Source organism: Agelaius tricolor, unplaced genomic scaffold (genome assembly GCF_023055355.1).
Source record: "Agelaius tricolor isolate 1412-34295 unplaced genomic scaffold, bAgeTri1.0.p SCAF_10, whole genome shotgun sequence".
Lineage (NCBI taxonomy): Eukaryota > Metazoa > Chordata > Aves > Passeriformes > Icteridae > Agelaius > Agelaius tricolor.
Genome location: NW_027269270.1, coordinates 16,282,412 through 16,303,673, shown reverse-complemented (window position 1 = coordinate 16,303,673; position 21,262 = coordinate 16,282,412). Strand labels below are relative to the sequence as shown.

General features: G+C 37.3%; 1 protein-coding gene across 2 annotated transcripts in view; it reads left to right on the top strand.

The window, feature by feature from the left end:
- GAD1 (glutamate decarboxylase 1) overlaps positions 1-6,147 on the top strand; it is a 33,358-nt gene extending 27,211 nt beyond the window's left edge. For both annotated transcript variants that reach the window (XM_071434934.1, XM_071434935.1), the window contains exons 16-17: positions 328-417; positions 1,983-6,147. In XM_071434934.1, the coding sequence (XP_071291035.1) occupies positions 328-417; positions 1,983-2,156 (264 nt within the window). In that variant the 3' untranslated portion in view covers positions 2,157-6,147. The remainder of the gene's footprint in view (positions 1-327; positions 418-1,982) is intronic.
- The last annotated feature ends 15,115 nt before the right edge of the window (positions 6,148-21,262 follow it).

The window sequence follows — 21,262 nt, the reverse complement described above, 5'->3', positions numbered from 1 at the left end:
AATATTGGATTGCCCTTGCTGTGATCCTGAAAAACAGTTACTCATAGAACTGCACAAGGGTGAAAAGCACTTGCACTTCATTAGCAACATAAATATTGCAAATGGGACAACGTATAGGGAATCTAAGGCAGCAGTGGCAAGCAGCAGTACTGCAATGCATTTCTGTCTGTTTAAAATGCAGGACTAGGAAAGTTAATATATATTGTTTTAATATTAATATATTTTGTTTTTCATGTCTGTGATAAAATATGCTACTGACTAGCCTTTAGTGTGGGAATGATCTGTGTAATTTTTTTAATTGATGCATATGTTTGGTTCTTTTTGCAGCCAGAGCATACAAATGTATGTTTTTGGTATATTCCTCCAAGTCTCAGGGGCATGCCAGACTCTGATGAGAGAAGAGAAAAGTTACACAGGGTAAGTATTTTTGGTTAAATGTAAAAGGATAATTCCAAATTCTGTGACGTCAGTTCTCCATTGCTTGCAATGACCTTGATATTTGTTCACTTTTGTCTTTCATTTATGTTGATGCTCAAGTAATGTTTTCCCTATAGAACAAGATTCAGAATATATTCAGTTATCCTGTGCTCAAAGTGTTACAAGCCTTCAAAAAGTAGCTAGGCCTACAGACATCACAGTGTTCTTTGGATAGGACAGCTTATCTACAAGAGAAACAGAGGGTAATTGTTTGAAAATGCTTGGACAGGTAAAGGACATGAAAACCTGTAAGTTCCTTCTCGGGTATTTATTCTGATTTTAAATGCCAATGCATTAATGCATTTCAGTGAAAATGAAGTCCTCCACCCTTTGGAGGACTTTGGGATACATTTATTTGAAGTAGTAGAGGAAAGTGAAGGCATCATAGAAGCACCACCAGAAAAGATATAATGTTATTCATAACTTGAGGGAAGCAAAATACAGTAATTTTGTAATGGTGTTTTAGAAGTGGAATGAAATACATTCAGAAGAAAAAAGAATGATATCATGGTGTCAAAAATAATTGCTCTTTTGTGTCTGAGTGTGAGAGTGTGTGTTAAGGAAGGGAGAAGAATGAGCAAACTTGGGAGATTTTGTAGAGGATTTCATGCCTGCATCACAGTGGGGGAAGAGAATAGAAGAGACCAGAAATTCCTGAGTAAAATTCCTGGGTCAAGCCAGTCCCATGTTAGATAAAGAAATTGCCAAAACAAAGAGAGAATAGAGGAAGATAGCGGTAAGAAGTAAGAAACAGCAAGAGGGATGAAATATTTGATTTAACCCTGTTAAATGTTAGAGGACATCATAAAGCATTCTACAAAACAGTGAAGGAGCCAGACATCTGACCTTGCCTGGCAGAGAGCAGAGCAGGAGAATGAAGGTCTGGATGGAAAAACTGGGCTTAGTCAATACCAAATATTAAGACTGTCAGAACATTATTCCTTGTAAATTAAACCAAGGAAGTGAGCTTGTGGTAAATGCACAGTACTGCAAAACTACTGGAAGGTTTCCATGGCTTATCCTAACAAAAAAATATTCTTTATGACATAGATCTTGAAAAATTTCCATTGTTGTCTCCCCATACAAAATGCTTTGAGAATACATAATATTCTCATGGAAAATATCCACTACCCTCAAGAAGGTCTGAAGTGGACATTCATACAGAAGCAGAAAATGTTTCACCATGACAAAATCTTCAGCACAAAGAAATGATATACATTTAATATATAAAATTATTACACAGCAAATACTCTGGGGTACTATTAATTTGTAAATCAAAAAGATGGATATTATTGTTGTCAACTTTTCTTTAAATAGCCAATCTTACATATTTAGTTTTTCAAGCTTTTTCTTGTTACAGACATTTTTTATTAAAACAAATGCCTGTCAATTTATTTTTTCTGTATTAAGAAATGCTGTGATATACAAGGAAAGAATAATTTTTTTCTTCTCTCTTTGTGTGTGTGTGTCTCTCTCTCTTTTTTTGTTTTTTTTTAATGATAAAGGTGGCACCAAAAATCAAGGCATTGATGATGGAGTCGGGTACCACCATGGTTGGATATCAACCTCAGGGTGATAAAGTCAACTTCTTCCGAATGGTCATCTCAAACCCAGCAGCAACTAAGTCTGACATTGACTTCCTCATTGAGGAAATTGAGAGGCTGGGGCAGGAGCTGTAGTGATTGAATGATTTATTTCTTGAATTCACTGTTTTCCAGCACTGGCTATTTTTTAAACCCAGTTCTGCAGAACATGTTTAAAGGAAATTCTGTAAGTTGCAATCTCCTAAGACATCCTTAAACAAAACAACTATAGGCTACTGAAATATATATGTATTGGTAGATCATATTATTGAGGGAAAATGTATTATCTTGAAGTTGAAGTACTATTGACTCTTACATTGGTCTTGTTTATTGTAGACAGCAGAAAATTAATAGATATTAAAATAGCAAATTAAGAACTCTGCACAGTATATATGTACAGTATAAATAAATATATATAATTATATATATACATACATATATATATATATAAAGTGGTTATAAACTTAGATCGAAGCCACAGCATGTTTTCCACTTTAAGAAAATTAAGTTTTCCTTCAACAACTTTGATGTGGATAATGTGCTACAAGTTTTTCTGCCAGACAGAAATAGACATATAGAAACATTTCTAAAATGTAGATTCTTAGGAGCTAAAGAAAATGTATAACAGTATTAGATCTTATTGTTGGTGCTTTTCACACATACAAAACAGCAATCTCTAAGAGCACCTTTGAGTAAAATAGTTGTACTTGCCCCTTAGTGTCAAATCAGGGGATGACAGTAGCAGAGTCATTGTAACAGGTATATTATTGCTGTATTTTTAGAGGTTAATTTGTGTAGATTGTGTATATTATTGTTAAATTACTTTGTGTAAAAGGATTTAAATGTAATAGTTTTACAGCAAGATAACTGTTTAATTGTAGGTATCTGAAACATTTGCTTATTTATATGCAGAGATTTACCATGCTGAAGAGTTGTCTTGTATTTTCTTCCGTTTGTAATGTAACCTATTTATATATTATTGAAGTTCTAAATAATGTTTATGGTATTTTAGTGTCTTTGTGAGCCAAAGAAAAAATATGAAAATATTAGTTGACACTTTTGTTTAAATCCTAGTGCCCTTAAAGTATAACTTACAGATAATTTTACTGAAGATAAGGAATTCTGACATTGTGTATAGACTATCAAATTATGGGATCCCTTTAATCTATTAGAATTATTAGAAATTTCAGTTTTATTTATTGTAATGTCAGACTGTTCAGTGTTCTGAATGCTTTTCTAGTGAATATTGATTGCTAACCAAGGCCCCTGTTTTTGAGTTTTATTTCAGAACTGACCTCTGTGACCATTTTAACTAAATTCTGTGGGAGTTTTAACTACATCATTCTTTTAGTGAAATGGAATTTCACTAAAATGGAATTTGGAGCTTATAAAATAAATAAAACCAAAAGGAATCTCAGTATCTTTTAATACAGCCAGCTTGTCCCAATAATTTCAACTGGTTAGTCTTTTCAAAGTATAGACACCAGATTCATCTGCAGCTTGATCAATTTTAATCATTAGCTAATCAATATTACTGAGTGGAAAAGTCCATACTAGAAACAGAGTAGTGGAACAAAATGGAGATTCAATAATCCTCTATTCACTGAGTTGGTGTCATGGTGATAAATGGAATATGCTAATTTCAAGTGTTTTCATACGTGATTCTTTGCAAAGCAGTAATTAATTGCTTTTTTTTTCCCTCCCCTCCACCTCAGTAATAAAATTGAATTATTTTAGAAACTTTCAGTGAAATACAGTCATGCCATGCAGTTTTTGCAGTCTCTCTGGCCCCTGTCAGTCCTGTGGAAAGACAGCTACAGGTAAGAGAGATTTCCATCCTGCAGGTCCCACTGGTTGTCCTTTGAGGATGGTGTCTCAGGTTTGTGGCTGTGTTAGCACAGGGAGAAGGAAGAAGCTGTTACAGAAAATGCTGTCTCCTACAGCACAGCCTTTCCAGGTTTTCATAGAACTCGCTTATTCCTCTTTCAAAATCTTCTGTAAAATCTATTCTTCAAATCGAGTTGAAGCTAAAAATTATTGTAAATTTGTCACTGACCTTTAGATTTATGAGTATGATTTTCTAAATTGATCTGCATTGTTACTCCATATCATGAAACCCCCTAGCAATCTTACCAATACAGTTTTCCTTTCATTAGATTTTTTCAAGACAGTGTAGTTGGTTTCTTGCCTTCTTGATCTCAAACCTCAATCTTGCTCAATTATAAGCCTATTATATTACTTTGTATTCAATACTTGACATTTCCTGATGGAAACATCCATGCTGTATGACCTGAGGCCTGCAGTACAGGTGTAGTTGGCATAAACATTGACTTTAGTGCTAACTTCCATAATATTGAATGCCATTCTTTAAAGATACCAGCTATTCATCAAAACTAGAGGACCTCTCATCGAGAGCTGTTCTTAGAGTACAGAAAGAAGCTTGTTTTGAAGAAGCACATGTCACATTTTTATTTCAGACTTCTGTCTGAAATCTGGTCTCAGTTTTACTTTATTCAAAAGGCAGCTACAGAAGATTGAAAAAATTCTTTCAGTCCTTCTTGCTTATGAGAAACAATATGAGCTAATATAATTAATCCAAAGACATATAACTGGTGACTTAGCTTCACTAGAGGATTTTAGGTCTTCCACACAAATGCCATAGTTCTTATGATTTCCTCAGTTCTTAGGTGGGAATTTCCAATTTCCTTCATCTCCCTTGTCAATAACAGTATTACTAAAGCTCCATCTTTCCCTCAGTCCTCTAACCTTAATATTTTAACCTCAAGAACCCTGTAACCAGATCACCATCTCAACATTCTAATAGTAGTTTAATGTATCTGAGCTGTTAATTCTCCTTGAAGCAAATAAATGAGGTGAAGAGAACCATCTTCATCCTGATCATGAAGCTGTAGGAAGGACCATAATACAGCTCATGGCACTCACACAGCACAGCCCTGTTCTGAAATGCAGTCAGAAACAGATCTAGACCTCCTCAGTGCATGTATAATGTTTTGCTCACTAAAATTTCTGCTTCTTCCTTTTATGAAGTACCTTGTGTTTTGAAGGTTAAAAGCATCAGAGGCTCTTCCTTTTGCCATTGATAGTTTGCAGCCAAGTGGGAACAATGGAGCTCCTCCTGCTTGTTTTGGAAGTGAGAGAGTCAATGCATAGTTGTTGTCTCTAAAGACAGAGGGCTTAGATTTATCTTCCTACCCTCTGCATTAATCTTGCTTTTCTTCAGTGTTGTGTCTTGACACAGATGACCACCATTGGATTTTTGCAAAGCTTTTGATTCTAATATCAGATTCTGGGGTGCTTTCCTATTAGATATACTGTGTTCAACAGGCACCGTGCTCGTATTAATTTCTGACTTGGTTAACTGATTTTAACAGAGCAGTTATAGTCATTAGTGAGAAAACTCATCTTTTTTCTTATTAGGTCATTTCCATCTGAGTAATATGCCACAGCTTCTCAGAGTAACACTGACCTGGAACTTTCCTTCTTTTAAATCCATATGCCATTGACTCTGAGAGATTAGGATGTATGGAGATACAGGAGTATTGACTAATGTAAAGCATTTTAATTCCAGGTGAGCAACTTTGTTTTTCTGAGGTTTAAAATACACTCTGAGCTAGCAATTTTGCCTTTAAAATCACAGGGACAATCACTGTAACTTTGCATGGGTGAATTCAGATCAATTAAACAATAGGCAAGATCTTAGCTGAACAAGTAGCTGCAGTGCTTATGAACTGATATAATTTATTTGGAAAAGACTGACCACTGGATAAAAATCAAGAGCAGCTGGTGATTTTGAATGAGAAAAATTCTGATTGTGTTATTAAAGGTAATTTTTAGAGAAGATAGATTATACCATTCATGGCAGACAGCCAGAAGCAGGGGCCTTGAGAATAATCCAGAATTTTAAGATCATCATGAAGTTAGCTCATAATCTGTTTTTTGAATGGTGAAAAATATGAAAGGATTTTTTAAACAGAATCTCTGTTTTGTGGTTTAAGAAATGTTGAAGTTATAAAGAAGTTATGCAATGCACTTTTAATTTTTCAATAAAAGTTTATCTTAAAAATTACTAATTTGTCTCATAATTTTTGTCAGATCTTTTGTTTCCTTAAGAATATGAGACAAAAGCCATGCAACATTATCCCTCACCTTAAAAATAGTAAGGCAAATGTTAAGGCAACTATTTAAATTTAATTGTGGGTTGAATGTGAGCTTGTACCAACAGTGGCTGAGGAAGAACCACAAGCACAGAACCTTGGTCAGTTTGGACAGGATTGTTGAGACATTACTACTGTGTGTAATATGAAAAATGTGCTTTAAAATTGTGGATTCTAGACCATGCTTTGGGGTAACCCACTATTCTCTTGTACTCTTGCAGGAGATAAAATAATTTTAGGGTTTTTTCACACCAAATAGATCGAAAAATAAGAGTACATTTTGAATTCATTAAACTATAAAATTCTTTTTTTCATGGTATAGATAAATTCTGATTAATTGCTGCTCTATGCATTATCAAAATCAACTGTCATTGATTTTAACAGTATATAGGAAATTTTATTTTGATTGCTTTAAGGTAGGATGAACATCCTGCAATTAGGATGAATTTTCTTAAGAACAGTTTTATTTTTAAGTTAAATATTTTATGAAACAAATTAGTCATGAGAAAAATACATACAAAGAAACTTATTCAGTCAATTAGTGTAGCATACAAATACCATCATGTAGAGCACTAAAATTTATGGAAGATGATTGTATGGTGTGAGTATTAAGGAATGTTCAGCTTATGCACACACTGTTCAGTAAAATGTTAGGACCACAACAAGGCTGTGTGTAGTTAGCACAGCTCTCTGTGGTCAACAGAATTACACCTGCCTGGATTTCTTCTGTAGTGTTTTATAATTTGCAAGTTGTGACAGTTATGCTGAGGGTGATGATACATGAACTGGGAGTACTGCTCACTCAAGAGCAGCAACTAAGTGAGGAGGAGATGAGAAAATGCAAGCACTGTCTGAAAGCAAAGGATGAAAGGAAGGATGGCTGCAAAACACAAAAGGATTTCTGTTTCCTTTGAGTATTTGAAAGAATCAGACTTTTGGACAAAGTGAAATTAAAATTTTGGTTAGAAGAAAAGGTAAGATGCAAGAAGAGGATTTTAAGTAGACCTGGTAAAGACAGAGAAAAGTTCTGGTTCTCTGCTTTAATAGATCTATCTACTGGGGAAAAATGGAACATTGTTTAGTAATGATGATAACAGAAAAAGCTGAAGACCTTGAGTTATTTCTGCTATGTATAAGTATTCTGTTCAGCATCTGAATGTAATTATTTCAGATTGGATAAGTATACTTGAGATGTGTATTTGTGAATGTATTTATATGTATTGGTATAAATGAGAAGAATGGGTGCATGCCTTACATACTCAGTGTGTATCAGAAAAAAAGTTTTGCACAATGATTACTGTTTTGTGTAGGATTTTTCAGGACAGTTGAAATATAACATTGAACAAGTATATAGTAAAGGAAACAGTAAATTATTTTCCCCTACCCTTTAAAGTATGTGTGTTCAATATTTATATAAATTATTAAATCTCTATCATATCAAATTCAAATTCTCAAATTACATACCTTTTAACAGGATACCAGTCTGGTTCATCTACAAATAGTTGGTTTGATGCAGGAATTACTGTATAAAAATTTATGGCCTTGTTTTTTGTGGAAAGGTGTGGAAAGTCGTTGTGTCACGACTTTGTGAGCACAAATATGTAAGATCAATGCAGATGATAGGAAATGGAGAAAAACTAAGTTTAACATTCAAGAAAACCTAGAAAAAATGTCACTGCAAGCAAAATCAACACATGTAAGTACAATTACTTTAGCTTAGATTATAAAAGTCTATTGTCTGTGACCACAGTGTAAGCTGGTTTGAAGCAGTGTCTACTCAGTGTGACATCATTAAGAGTTTCAATTATGCTGGTGCATAAAGCAGGCATGTTGGCCTTCCAAAAAATAGAAACTTGAATGCTACTTTAAATCCAACAGGTGAAAGTGTCTCTAAAAAGCAACGTGAGAAAGGCATAAGACATTTCTCATTCAGTGTCATATGCTATTTATATCTTCTAAAGTTGGCATGTATTATAAATTACATCCACTGTTTAACACATTGCCTTATTAGGACTTTCCCTGGGTCTCAGCAAAAAAGACCATTAATCTCAATTAAGCTTTTCCTTTACTTTTGGGAAGGTTGTCCACAGGGTAAGACTGACATTTATTCTCGTGGATATACATCCAGTCTTACCACCAGATAAATTCTTTATTTCCATTAGGCTGAGGCTTTTTGTAGTTCCTTGTTGCATTTTCTGGCTGTGAGCAGCCTCTGAAGACAAGGCCCTTATTGAGTGTCTCTTTCAGGTGATCACTCTCCTGCCACACTCACAGCCCTGGCCATCACTAACACAGTGGCACAGCTCTTGGTTATCTCAAGGAGTACAGCTTCACTGGGCAGCAGGCAGCAGACCTCACCATGCTGGCTTTACCAGTGCTGAACTAAAGAACCACAGCTGTTTTGATTACAGCAGGATTTCCTATTTGTGGAGAAAAAAAGACTTTTACTAATTCATTATAACCACTACTCTTAATTTCCCAGTAAGTGTGCTGCTACAATAATTCACTGTGTTCACTTCTCTTGGTTGCACTTTTAAAACTATATTACCTGTACCTGACTCAGGTGTGTTTCAGGGGTACTATATTTGTTCATACTGTTTTGGACATCATGGCTCTTCTATTTTAGTCTACAATTTTTCAAGAGGTGTGGGGGATTTTCCCACTACAAAAGAATCAAGTGTAGTTTCTGTACTACAAATACCCCAAATCAGTGAGTAGTTGTTAGCTTTTACTCAGTCATAGCAAAAGTAAATGTAATTATTCTGTAGGTATAAATTAAATACCAACTTTATCTTACAGTATAATGTGATGTGTCTTCGTTTGTCTTCCCAAGCATATGAGGCCTGTCTTTCTGCAAGCTATGATGTCCCACATTGCTAATTGTGACCTGGCTCCCTGGCAGTAAGAACTGTAATTGCCATCAGACAGCTCCCTCTGCTTCCTGAAGTGAGTGTGTGCAGACTGATTCCAGCATTAGATCTTGTGTTGTAGGTTAAAGAAGTTTTAAAAAAAATTCCTTTCAAATACATCAATATTACTTTAAAAAGAACTACTAGGCCAATAATTGCTACAATTTTCCTTCCCTAAAAGCCTAGCAATTTTTTTCCTCTCAGAAATTCTGTGACTACAGTGTAAATAATTATGCTTAGCTATTGTTGAACGACTTAAGAACTCATGTTAATTTTCTATATATAATGCTGCTACAATTTTACAATTACTGCTGTACTGGAAGCAGGCCAGAGGTGGAATAGAGGTTCTCAGGGGAGTTTGAAGGCTCTCTCATTTATTCCATAGCTCAGATCAGAGCTGTCTCCATTAAGCTGGCAAAGTGGCCCAAAAAGTCACTGAAATCACTGGATTATGCTATAGAGAATTGGTTGGATTCTCAGAAAATGTACATGGCTTGAATTTCCAACTGGAATGCTGGTTCCCCTCTAATCTTTTAGCAAATACATTTAATTAAAAGAGCTTCAACAAACATAGGACCCTTACTTGGGACCATGCCCTCAGTTTAGGGTTTATGTAGTGAGCTACTAATTCATCCATCTACATAGGTAATTTCTAAAAAGGCACAATACAAGTGTACATCTTGTCCTGGGGTGACTTTTATGATGCTTGTATCCCCATCCACACGTTCAGCCCAGAAATAAGTTTGGCGCTTTGAAGACTGGTTCTGAGAGCAAAGGGGGGAGAAGAATCCCAGAATTTGTTATCAGGAGCTGCACTTTCTCTCCTGCATCCTTCTCCTGGACTGTGCTGTCTGCAGCACAGGCAGTGGGACAGAGCTCTCCTGTGCTTTTAGTTAGTTTTTAGGTGGCTGAGGCAGTGAATTTCCCTGGACTGTGGTTTTTCTTTTTCTGGGAACTGTTTGAACCTGCACTGGACTGAAAATGCAGAAGAGCACCAGGAGCTGACACCTATGGCCGCCAGGGTCTGGGACACTGCATTCCAGCACTGGAGGGACTGAACACAGACTGAGTGAGCCCAGTCACAGCCCACCAAGGGGACTTGCTGAGTTTGTCATCTCTCAGAGCAGCAAGAGGTTTTATTGTGTAATATTGTTCATTTTTTTTGTGCTGGTGAGTGCTTTGCCTGTTAAACAGGTTTTTTTCCACTTTTCTCCAAGGAAATCTTTTCCTGAACCAGTTGTGGGAGGGGCCACTTGAATCTGCTTTCTTGAGGAGCCCCTTTTGAGGTTTTCTCCCAGATTTGCCTTAAACCAGGGCTGTCTCTAGGCTTGTAACAACAAATTATTCTGCAAATACAGGACATCCACAAAATTTTAGAAGCAAATAATATTTTATATATTATCTGTCTTCCCAGCATTCCATATTTCTCATCCTTCCAGTGAATGGATCAATAGATCCTTTCAAATGTGTGTACAGGGGAGAGAGAGTGTACAAGGAAAGCTTCTGTGCCAGGCTGCCAAACCAGTCCTTTATGCCCATCCTTGAATGGAAGACCAGATTGTGAGGTTGTTGTAACACGAGAGAAAAAAAACCCACCAGGCTTTCTTGGGTACAAATTAAACGGGAAAGAGAACTGGTACACCAAAGAACAGTCACATAGGGCTAATTTCAAAATAGTAAAGTTGTCCAGCAGGCAGAAAGGAAATGTACAGTACACTTTTGTACACTTTTGGCTGTGGTGTTTTACCACTTTTACAAAGTGGTAAAACATTAGAAGAAGCCAAGAATTAATTTGATACCACTTAAGTGATGTTCATTGCATATGGTTTGAAATAGACATCAGCATAGAGTAGGTTATTTTGTAAATAGAAATGTAGATTAATATATACCAGTCCTAACCACTTACTTATATAGTTTTAGATCCATAAGGTTTTTCTGGCAGTAATATTTTTTCATTACATCCACAGGCACTAGGAACCTTTTTTGCCATCTACATCACTCAGCAAAAGGTACTAAGAGGAATTGTGTAGAGGTAAAGCTTTCTTCCACCCACTTTATTTACTTATGTTTATCTATGTTAAGTCAGTTTAATTTTCTAATAGTGTTGATGTCTGTAAAATTGGGTGTTGGTTTCCTAGGCTAAATCATACAAGTTTCATTACTAAAATAATTTGCTATGGCAAAGGGCAAAGTTAAACAGTGAAAAATAAACTGCATAGAAACAGATGTGTAGAAAAAAAGTAGTCTGAGCTAACAGATTATTCTGTCTCTATGTGATTTGAGTCTGATGTGCTCTCTGAAATGCAGATTCAGCAATCTGAGCAGCTGTTCAGCAGTTACAACAAAGAATACCAAGGATTTAGAAAAATTGAGGCCCATTTCCCTATTACACTGTAAAATCAGGCTTTTGTCTCCAGTTGTGAATGAGATGTGATTTGGTAGGTTCTTGTCCACTAAAACCAAGTCATATTCAGACTTTGACAATTTTTAAAAATAAAACAATTACTGTTTGAAAATCTTTAACATAGTAAGTTATGCAGAATCTTCTCATGGAGAACTGGATATATATTTCTAAATCAGACCAAATATCTTAATCAGTTATTATATAAGAAATGAAGAAAACAATATAAAATAATTGATTCAAAGCATGCATATAAAAATACATCAAATGTTAGAAATATTTTACCCAGAGTATTTTGATTTTACATTCTTTTGTTATGCACTACATCCTACAAATAGCTTTTAAACTACCTTAGAAATTGAGGAGTTTTATAATTTCTTTGTATTCATCCATGCTCTATAAGCCACATTGTAATTGTAGCTAGTTTTATGAGCCTGTATTATTTGTAGGTCTCTGGACTTGGTAACATTTTATAAGATGCAGCTGTTGAACTGCTTTTAGCTGGTTCAGTAATGGTTGCAATTGTTTTGCAGTTGACTGTAATTCCTGGATTTAGTTGATTTGTTATTTAAAAACAACAACAAAACAGGAAACCTTTGATAAATTACATTCCTAATTTATGCAGTTATGTTGTAATCTGTTGATGGCTCTCTAACAGATCAAGACTTAACAGCATAAATAAAGAGGTAGTTTAGAACCTAACATTAAAAAAAAAGTGACTTCACCCTGGTGTAATGCTATTGAATTTTAGTGCAGTTACACTAAGGAAAATTAAGGTGAAAGTGAATGAACTAGAACCAGGTGTACTGCCCTGCTTCTAAAAGGGATGTGACCATAGTAGAAGAAAAAAGTAGTTTAGGCAAAAATAAGGTCAGGGTGATCACAAGAGATGCTCTGCATCCCTTTTGTCAGCCTGCACCTTGGTTTTCAGCTACAATTTCAGGGTCATATTTCGTGGCTGAACATCAAACAACTCTAACCTGCCAAACTTTGCTGCTGTGGCACAGCGGCATGTAATGGTATAAGAATGGTGGGCACTGTAATTCCTCTGTGACTGCTCAGGTTATATTGTCCAAGACCCCTATTCAGGTTCATGTCCAGATTTCTTCTTTAATATCTCTAAGGATGAAGAATGAGGATGAATCTGATATCTGGTGTCTCCTATTTTCCTTCTGTATGTGATGGTGAAGCCTGAGCGCATACCTGGAAGTGAGAGTAGATTATTCCACTTGCAGTTAGGAGGGAGACCTGACTAGTACATGAATAAAATCTAAACTACCTTAAAATCTAGAGACCTGCAAAAAATAAAACAAAACAACCATTCCCCAAACAAACAAACATCCCCCAACCCTAACCAACAATAAGAGATCCAGTGTAAAAGGAGACTAAATATTTTCATCTCCTTTCCAGGTATCAGAAGAATCAAATTTCAAGGTTTAGATCTAATAATCTTTTATATTTATTTGGCCTGAACAAGTATAATACTAAACATGCTGGAAATATCTCACAGGTGATAAAAAATTGTATTGAGTATTTACAATGGAGAAATAAAAGCATTCCCCTTGATCATCTTAATATTTTTGATAAGGGTGAACCATTGGAACTCTCTTATATAGAGTAAGGAGTTTCACTAAGAACAGAGAAAATATTGAAGATGAAGGAGATGGGGTCCTCTGTGCCCAATGTGCTTGGACTTCTTCATGAATGACTGGTACAGACTGAGACAGCCTTCCAAAATTGTGTTGGTGTTCTTAAAGTAGTTGTGTTTTGATCTGTTTCAACAGCTTTGCTAACACTTTGCACTAAACAACAATTTGCAATCATAGCTTTTTAAGGCAACTAGAAACTAACCTGCGTTTTTCTTTTCTTTTGTTTGCTTTTTAACTGAGCAGGATTATCTAAGCTGTTTTTTATTACAGTAATTAATTCAAAAGCTCTCTAATATCTGTTTCTCATTATGACAGAGTTAGGTCATGAATTGTGTATTAAAAAAAAAAAAAAAAGAAACAACTGTAACAAATAAGAGTCCCTGTTCCAAGATGTCTGTAATTTTGCATTTTGACTGCATTTTGCACTGATCAGACTTTAAAATTGCTACTTTCCAGTTCACATTTTCCAAGCTCAGTCCCTGCATAAGGGACATTTTAAAGATTGAGCAAAAGGGAGGGTACAAGGAGATAAAACAAGGTTAAACTGAGATGAGCTAGAAACCACCTACAAATCTTACATTGTATATTTTAAAAGACAAAATGGGCTTGTACAAAATGGAGACCTATTGGAAATAGACCCACTGCCTTTCAATATTCTAATATGAAAAAGTACAACTCTAAAGCTTGTGTCAGTAGCCCCCAGTCAGCAGCTTTTCTGTTTCCCACTGGGCTTTCATTGAAGAGAAGCAGTAAGAAGAAGCAGTTGGAGAGAAGGCCAAGGGAGCAAAACTGAGCACACAGGTGTATAGGTGAGGACAGGTCTCACCTCAGGACCTGGATCTGAGAATTGCCTGTAGGTAGGACTGTGGCTGTAACCCTGGGCTTCTTCCAGCTCCTGCTGGATCAGGGCCTTAGCCTGCAATTTCTGGTTCTTGCAGCACTCTTATGTTCCTTTTCTAAGCAGTTCTGTGGCTTCCATCAAAGCCAGTGGGTAAACTGCCTTTCCTCTGCTCGTTTTTGGCTGCAGCAATTTCCTCTGTGCTTCTGTTTCTTAGTCTCTTATGGTGACCGCAATTTTTCCCCTTGATGCTGACTTAAGTAGGAAAAAATTTCAAATTATCATGATCATCTGTTCCCAATTTTCTTCAGCCATTTAATTCTTTCCATCCTTGATGTTGTTTTGCTTAGCAGATTATTGGCCCAAATCTCTGTTCCAGGAGTGTCTGGGCCTAGGACAACATCCAAGTTTGTGCTGGAGGTTAAAAGCCCCATGTAACATCACACAGTTCACTGAATCTGACACCATATCAAGAAAAGACACTCAAAGAAATACACTTGGTAGGTGATGTCTGTCCCTGAAAACAAATGAAACATCTTCCAGAAACATCTTTGAAAGTCCTAGCTAATGCCTTGTACATCACTTCTCTCTAAAGTCACACTCTAGCACTATCCATAAGTCAGAAGGAAGAAGCCCTCATGGTTAAGGTTCAGTCATTTATGTGAATAACACCACACTCTTCACAGTGTGTTCTAGAATAAAAGCTGGTCCATATATTCAAGGAGGTATTGCAGGACTCAAACCCCTGGCTCTAGTAGTGATCTACCCAGAGCAGCTAGAGGAGGAGTCAGTGCCAGCAGGAATAAAGGGGCAGCTCCAGAAACTGGCTGGGTCTTTCCAAGTGGTGCTATATCACCAGTCCTGTCAATTGCACTGACAACTGTAAATCCCATCTCAAAATAAATAAAAGCTATTCCAGCACATCCAGCTGGGCCCACCAGCTCTTGTTTCCCAAACTTTGTGCTTGCTGAGAAATGAATCTGATCAGGTGGCATTAGCAAGGGCCATTGAATCATTCTTGTCAGCAGTATGGGAAAGCATTGTTGTTCTGTGTCATTTGGCTTTCAGTGCAGTGATTTCAGATGACAAACTGCTAATTTGATTTTTAAGCTCAACACATGGGTGACATCCTCAGTTGCTGCCTTTGGGACACTGCAGAAAGCAGGGAGAGCTCCATCTGCCTGCAGTGAAATGGAAACCATGTCAAACAGATGCTTGTCCAGGGCCAGTGATTCTTGTCATAAACTGCTCTTTAACTTAGTTTAACATATCTAGGTAGCTGTGAAAATGACTTCTGGCTCTTTTTCTTGTGCTATAACTCATTGGTTTTGCTAATTCGCCTAGGAATTCCTTTAGCATTTCCTCTATGGAAATGGTGCTAAGAGCACTCATATAGCCAGCAAAGGAAGGATTAACCTAAGCTCCAGCTTCTAGCTGCTCTCATTAGTACATGTGAGAGAACAGAAATTCCAATTTTTTTTTGGAGAAAGGTTGGGTGCTGCTTTGGGTTGACACTGCTTTCTGGCTAGGCTTATAGGATCTGATTATATCCTAGGATTTTGTTCTCTTCCTAATCAATTTTATTTGCTCCCTCCAGCAAGAGCTCGTTAAGAGAACAGTCATCTGGCTTTAACAAACTCCACCTACAGAATAATTCTACCCAGTAGTATTCTTCCTAGGATTTTAAGGCCATTATTTGAGGATTGCCACTCCCATGACATGTATTACATTACCAGTTTTTTAAATTGTATTCAAACTCCCAAACATAATCTAAAATTAAATAATGTTCACAAGGACAGGCCTCCTGCTTTCTCAGGGATGTGATAAATACCAGCAGAAGCTCAAAAAATACATTTCCTTGTTGTGGAAGATAGAATCCTTCTCCTTAAGACTTGCAGGAAAAGAAGTTATCAGCTATTGAGGCAGAAGAAAATTAATCACAAAAGACTTCTCAGGGAAAGAAAAGATAAAGGACAGGGAGTTGAATATTGGTTTTGTTGGGTTTTTTTTCTGAAGGGGGGATTAAAAATAACTTAAGAAATGCATAGTTATGGAACCTTTCATATTACATGTCAAGATGAAACAATTCAAAAATATAACAAAGACTAAAAGGGTCTTTTCCTGAGGCTAAAGCAGATTGAGCTTTCTCTGAGAGCAATGTATTGTTTCGAGTCTGGCTGGAAAGAGGCTAATGGTGCTTAGTTTGTAGCTGTCCAAAAGATGGAGGAATGTGCCCTTCTGTGACTAATGAATGCACTTAGGAGGGCTGTCAGAGAGCTGGAGCTCTGTGGGCAGGAAAGAGGAGTATTGTGAACATGTATAGCCCATGGGGCCAGATCATCCTTGTGTCAGAGTCTGAGTGCAGCATTTGTCCTGTATATCTCAGGTTCCCTGTGATAATGTTTGTTTTATTCCTTCTTTCTGTGAAGAAGGACCTTCTAGGACCTTTGTATTTCTCTCTCTTTCACCCTATTCACATGTCACAGGTTAGCCAAAAGAGAAGTAGCCCAGTCAGAGCACATGTGCAGCACAAGTCAGCGTTTATAGATTGCCTGGTTTCAGAGGACCCCTGTTCTGGGCTTAGGGATGCAGAAGAAAATGACAGAGCTTCTGGGAGAGGCAACTCTCTGGTAACTCTGCCTTGGTACAAAGTGAGAGTACAGTTTTAGAACCGCTCCTGTACTCTGACAACCAAACCTATGAAGGCCAAAGCAATAAAATCAAATACTGTGGATGAAACCATCACAGGGATTTCTTTTATCTCCGATATTCAAGAACTATATTTGGCACTTCTGCTTGGTCAGAACTGTCAGAGCAGGTGTAATTTCTCTTTTTAATGTTCAACGTGTTTGCTATAACTCTGCAAAGCCTACAGAAAAGGTCTGGACTTTTTTCCAAGAAGGACCTTTGTGTCAGGCTCAATATATGGGACCCTGCTCAGATCAGGACACTAAAGGATTTAATATATTCATCATTTTTAAATACAGGGGGTTTGTAGTGTAAGACTTTCTCCAGTACTGATTTCTTCTAGAAGAGTCTTCATCAAAAGCTGTTCTAAACATCCCTCAGTGGACTCTGGCAGTTTGGTAGTACTGTCAAGCTGTAAATTTGCTTTCCTATCTTATTACTCTTTTATCTTAAACTGTAACATTTGAGTTGGGAAACTCCAAAGTAAATTTTTTGTTTTGGGAGTTTTTTTACGTGGACCAACATCTGTCATTAACATTTCAGTCTATATTTTAGATAAAGGGCTCTAGAGAAACTGTAGATAAAGCAAAATGTAGAGCTGACTTCTTAATTCACAATCAAAGAATTTAAAATGCTTTATAGGACTAAAGCTGAAGTAGTACACATCACTATACAAAGTACTGAGCACCCAAAACACTGCAGAATGGAGTCTGTGAGCAAAAAAATTTGTCATTTGATTTGTTGTATTTAAGAAAACAGGATTTTAAACATCCCTGGTAAATAAAAAGGAGTGCAGCAGCAAATCTTTGACTATCAACAAAGTCTCTTAGTATAAGCAGTTTCCAAAACTCCAGATTTTGGACTAACCACTTGGGTCAAAAATGACTGACAACTCATGTAAGTATCATGTAATGAATTGGTTGGAAATTACTTAATTGATCCTTCATTATGAACCCTTCTTCACAACATCCCTAGCTGCAGTACTCCCAAAGCCAGCTGCCATCTACAGCTGAACAGTAGCAGGCACATTAAGCCTCTTAAATACTTGCATTGTGATTCCTAAATTGGGTGGCCAGAACCTTAGTCTATGCAATTGCTTCTATAATTAAGATTCTATCTGTGTTTCTATAATGAACCCTGTTTTCAGCTCAATACATTTTAAAGAGACTGCTTTTCGTTTTTAGCAGTGATTTCACATACATTGTGTTATTTCCTGGTTAATAATGAAGTGAATCTTTGAAACATTCTGACATTTGTCATAAACTCTGTGGCCTCTCTTAACCATTCACCAGTGCATCTTTTACTGTGAATACATCTATTTAAAGGTTATTCTCCTCTATTATGTCTCCTCTTCATAATACACTGTAAAAATTCTTAACACTATGCTTCAGGCCAGAATTTGTGGGCTGATGTCTGTATGAAATGGGACAACAAGCTAGAGTAAGGATTGCAAGTCTAAAGTAATTACGGCGGCAACAAAGAGGACATTGATTTTACTAAGCCCATTCCAATATTCAGGCACACATTTTCAAAGCTTTTTAGGAGCAGAAGACATCTATTTTTGAGCTTAATCAGTCTTTAAGTCTCAGATGAAACCCCTGTAGCAAGTAAAAAATCGAATAACAAGCCATTCTGTCAGAAACCTATGGCTATAATATCTTTAATAGTCAAAGCTGTGCCTCTCAGATCTGTGTGAAAACTATTTACCAGTGTCTAACTCAGAGCTACTGGCTCTTCAGCAGCTTTGGGAAGACAGAGTTTAACTGTATTACAGCCAAGTCAATCGCTTTTACCAGTTAAAGTAATGAAGGCTTTAGGTAATTTCCTGTGTCCTATTAATAGGACCTCCACAAATTAGTTTTGCTGAGTTTCTGGTTTCTGAAACAAAAGCCTTGATTCTGGTCTCAACTGACTTGGGAAAGAGAACTGTGGGTTACCTTTACAATTCTCTGATCCGTTGATGGCATCTGCAGTCCTTGGTGCAAATTACAGCAGCCAGAGGAACTGTTCCTGATAATAACCAGAGCATGACACACTGACTACAGCTCTAACATGTGCCCATGCTGGGAGCTCTGGGGAAAAAGCAGAGAGCATTTCTGGCAGCTATCTGCCACAGAGCACTCCCCTCACAGAGATGCAGTGTGCTCGTGCTGATCCTGAGCCATTGTGGCCCTTCCCTCCCAATGCAGAAGAAGATTGCTGTGTGTTGCAATAGTACCAGTTTAGAGTGTTCAGCTGAGGGTTTATGAGCTCCAGCTACTTCCTTGCTGGATACAAGTCACTCTTAATTGTCTCCGTGAAACTGCTTCCCTTCCCTTCTGCATTACTGTAAATCAGCCATAATGCAATAGAAATTGATAGATATTTAGAGTGGTAAAAAATGTCAAGTGGTCAAGACTAGGTGCTTTGTGTTTGGCATGGTTTTTGTGCCTCGAGGAGCACCAGGGGAGAACCAGCCCTGCAGCATTCTCACTGGCAAAACTGCCTCAGGGTAATTTGTCCAGCTAGTGCCTTCTTCCCTTGCATTTCATTCCCTGTTTAGCTGCGTAGCAACTAATGACCATGAAACCAGCTTTATAAAAGCCCCACACTACTTCTGTACTTAATTAACTTTTAGAGCATTAGACCATAGTATTTAACCATAACCTGCTGAGTTTCAGGGCTTCTTGTTTGGTCAGACACTCACTAATGCTTGGCTTCCATTCAAAGTGCTTCACTGTTAATTTCTCTTAACATTCACACATGGTCTGATCTTTTCACAGCTGCTCCCAGCAGCAGGTCAAGAACAGGCTCAGTCTAACACCCCCTGACATTTTCAGGTAAGCTGACCATTGCTATCTTATTTCTTCTCACATTGCCTCAGTTCCAAAGCATCTACTGCTCCTGGTCTCCATTGTCCAAAACTGTGGGGAGTGTTTGTGAGTACTCCTGCAGCCAGTGGATGGGTAGGTGGCTTCTCTGTGTCAGCAGGCTTTTACCAGCCATTTCTGTGATCGGGAGCTACATTTTTGTTTTTGTAGAGCTGAGGGGCCTGTGCTTCAGGTCTTCTGTTGCTGTGAAGTTCTAAGTATTGCAGGTGCACAGCCAGGTGGATGCCTTCCAAATAGCAGTGGGTTGTTCCCTGTGTGCTTGCAAAGGAGATAAAATCTCCTTGGGCTCTGCTAACATATGACTTGATCTTAGACATACATCAGACTCTTTATGGCTCCTACCAAGCCCAGTCCTGCTCTGCTGGGACTGAAGTCAACAAGAAGATATTCTGAACTGCAATTCCTCATATCAGGCATTACATTAGGAGCTGAAATTAATGAAGTCATATATTGATTAGGGGATAAAACTAAGAGTTATATATTATAATCCATCTGCTTCTTAGTCACTGCACACTGCTGGTGTATTTCCACCTGAAACTGTAGCCTTCCTTTAATGTTTGCTTACTGGGACAATCTCTTTTATTACTGTAGGCCTTCCCATGACTCTGGCAGTATTCACTTAATTTAATTTTAAAGGCACCCATTAATTAAAATTATTCTATTTACTGATTCTTAATAATGCCTCAGAAGCTTTTGTTGTGGTGTGCATGTCTGTGTTTGAGCTAAAAACCGTTTCTGCAATAAATCATAATTTTCTGCCTGTCTTAGCCTCTAAGTGATTTGGGTCAAATAGACTGATTTGTTCACTGCAGCTCCCTTCCTGCCACACATGCCTGGGTTTCTGTCCATTTTCATTCCTGTTTGCCCAGCACCAATAATACAGAAGGGTTAAAGGAGAAGAAAAGAAAGTGCAGTTCTTTTCTTTGTGCACTGCATATCCTGCTCTGCAGAAGGATGCTGGCCCTGCTGGAAGCATTTACAGCACATCCTCTGCAAAGGTCAGCGTGGCTGCTTCATCTATTGCAAACTGGATTTTAGCCAGCAGCTGTAGCTGACAGTTTCAAGAAGGCCACTTCCCCATCCATCTTCCTCAGACAATTGTGAGCAGTCTCCAAACTAATAATTCATCATTTGCACATGTGTGCCTTCTACTTTGTTATTTTATGAACATATTAGAAGGGCCCTGCTCTATTTATTAAATTCATTATTATTCTTATCCAATGATGACATGTTGTTAGCCAGGAAGATGCACTTGCTATCTCACAACTAATTATTCCAATTAAGTTTTCATGATTCTACCATAAAGCACAGCTCATTAACTTTAATTACTTTTGAAATGCAGCTGCTGAGATACAAACATAAAAGAACAGGTAGGTTATATTTGTTAGTTAATTTCTGCAAATGGGGTTTGTTGTCATTAGGTCTTAAGTGATACTTTCAGGCAATCTTGTTCCCACTTTCTAAGGTAAGATTTGTCTTTTTTATCTAAGAGGGTTCTAAAATTCGTTTGGTTTTTTTACAGACTAGTCTTTTGCCATAGAATATTGGATCAAATTCAAAGATATTTCTTCAAGTAGACCTGTGTGTTTCAGCTGAGCCCTTAACTGAATTGATGGACAACTAGGTGTCATCTTTCTTTGCTGGAGTGGAACAATCCCAGAAAGGGTGACAT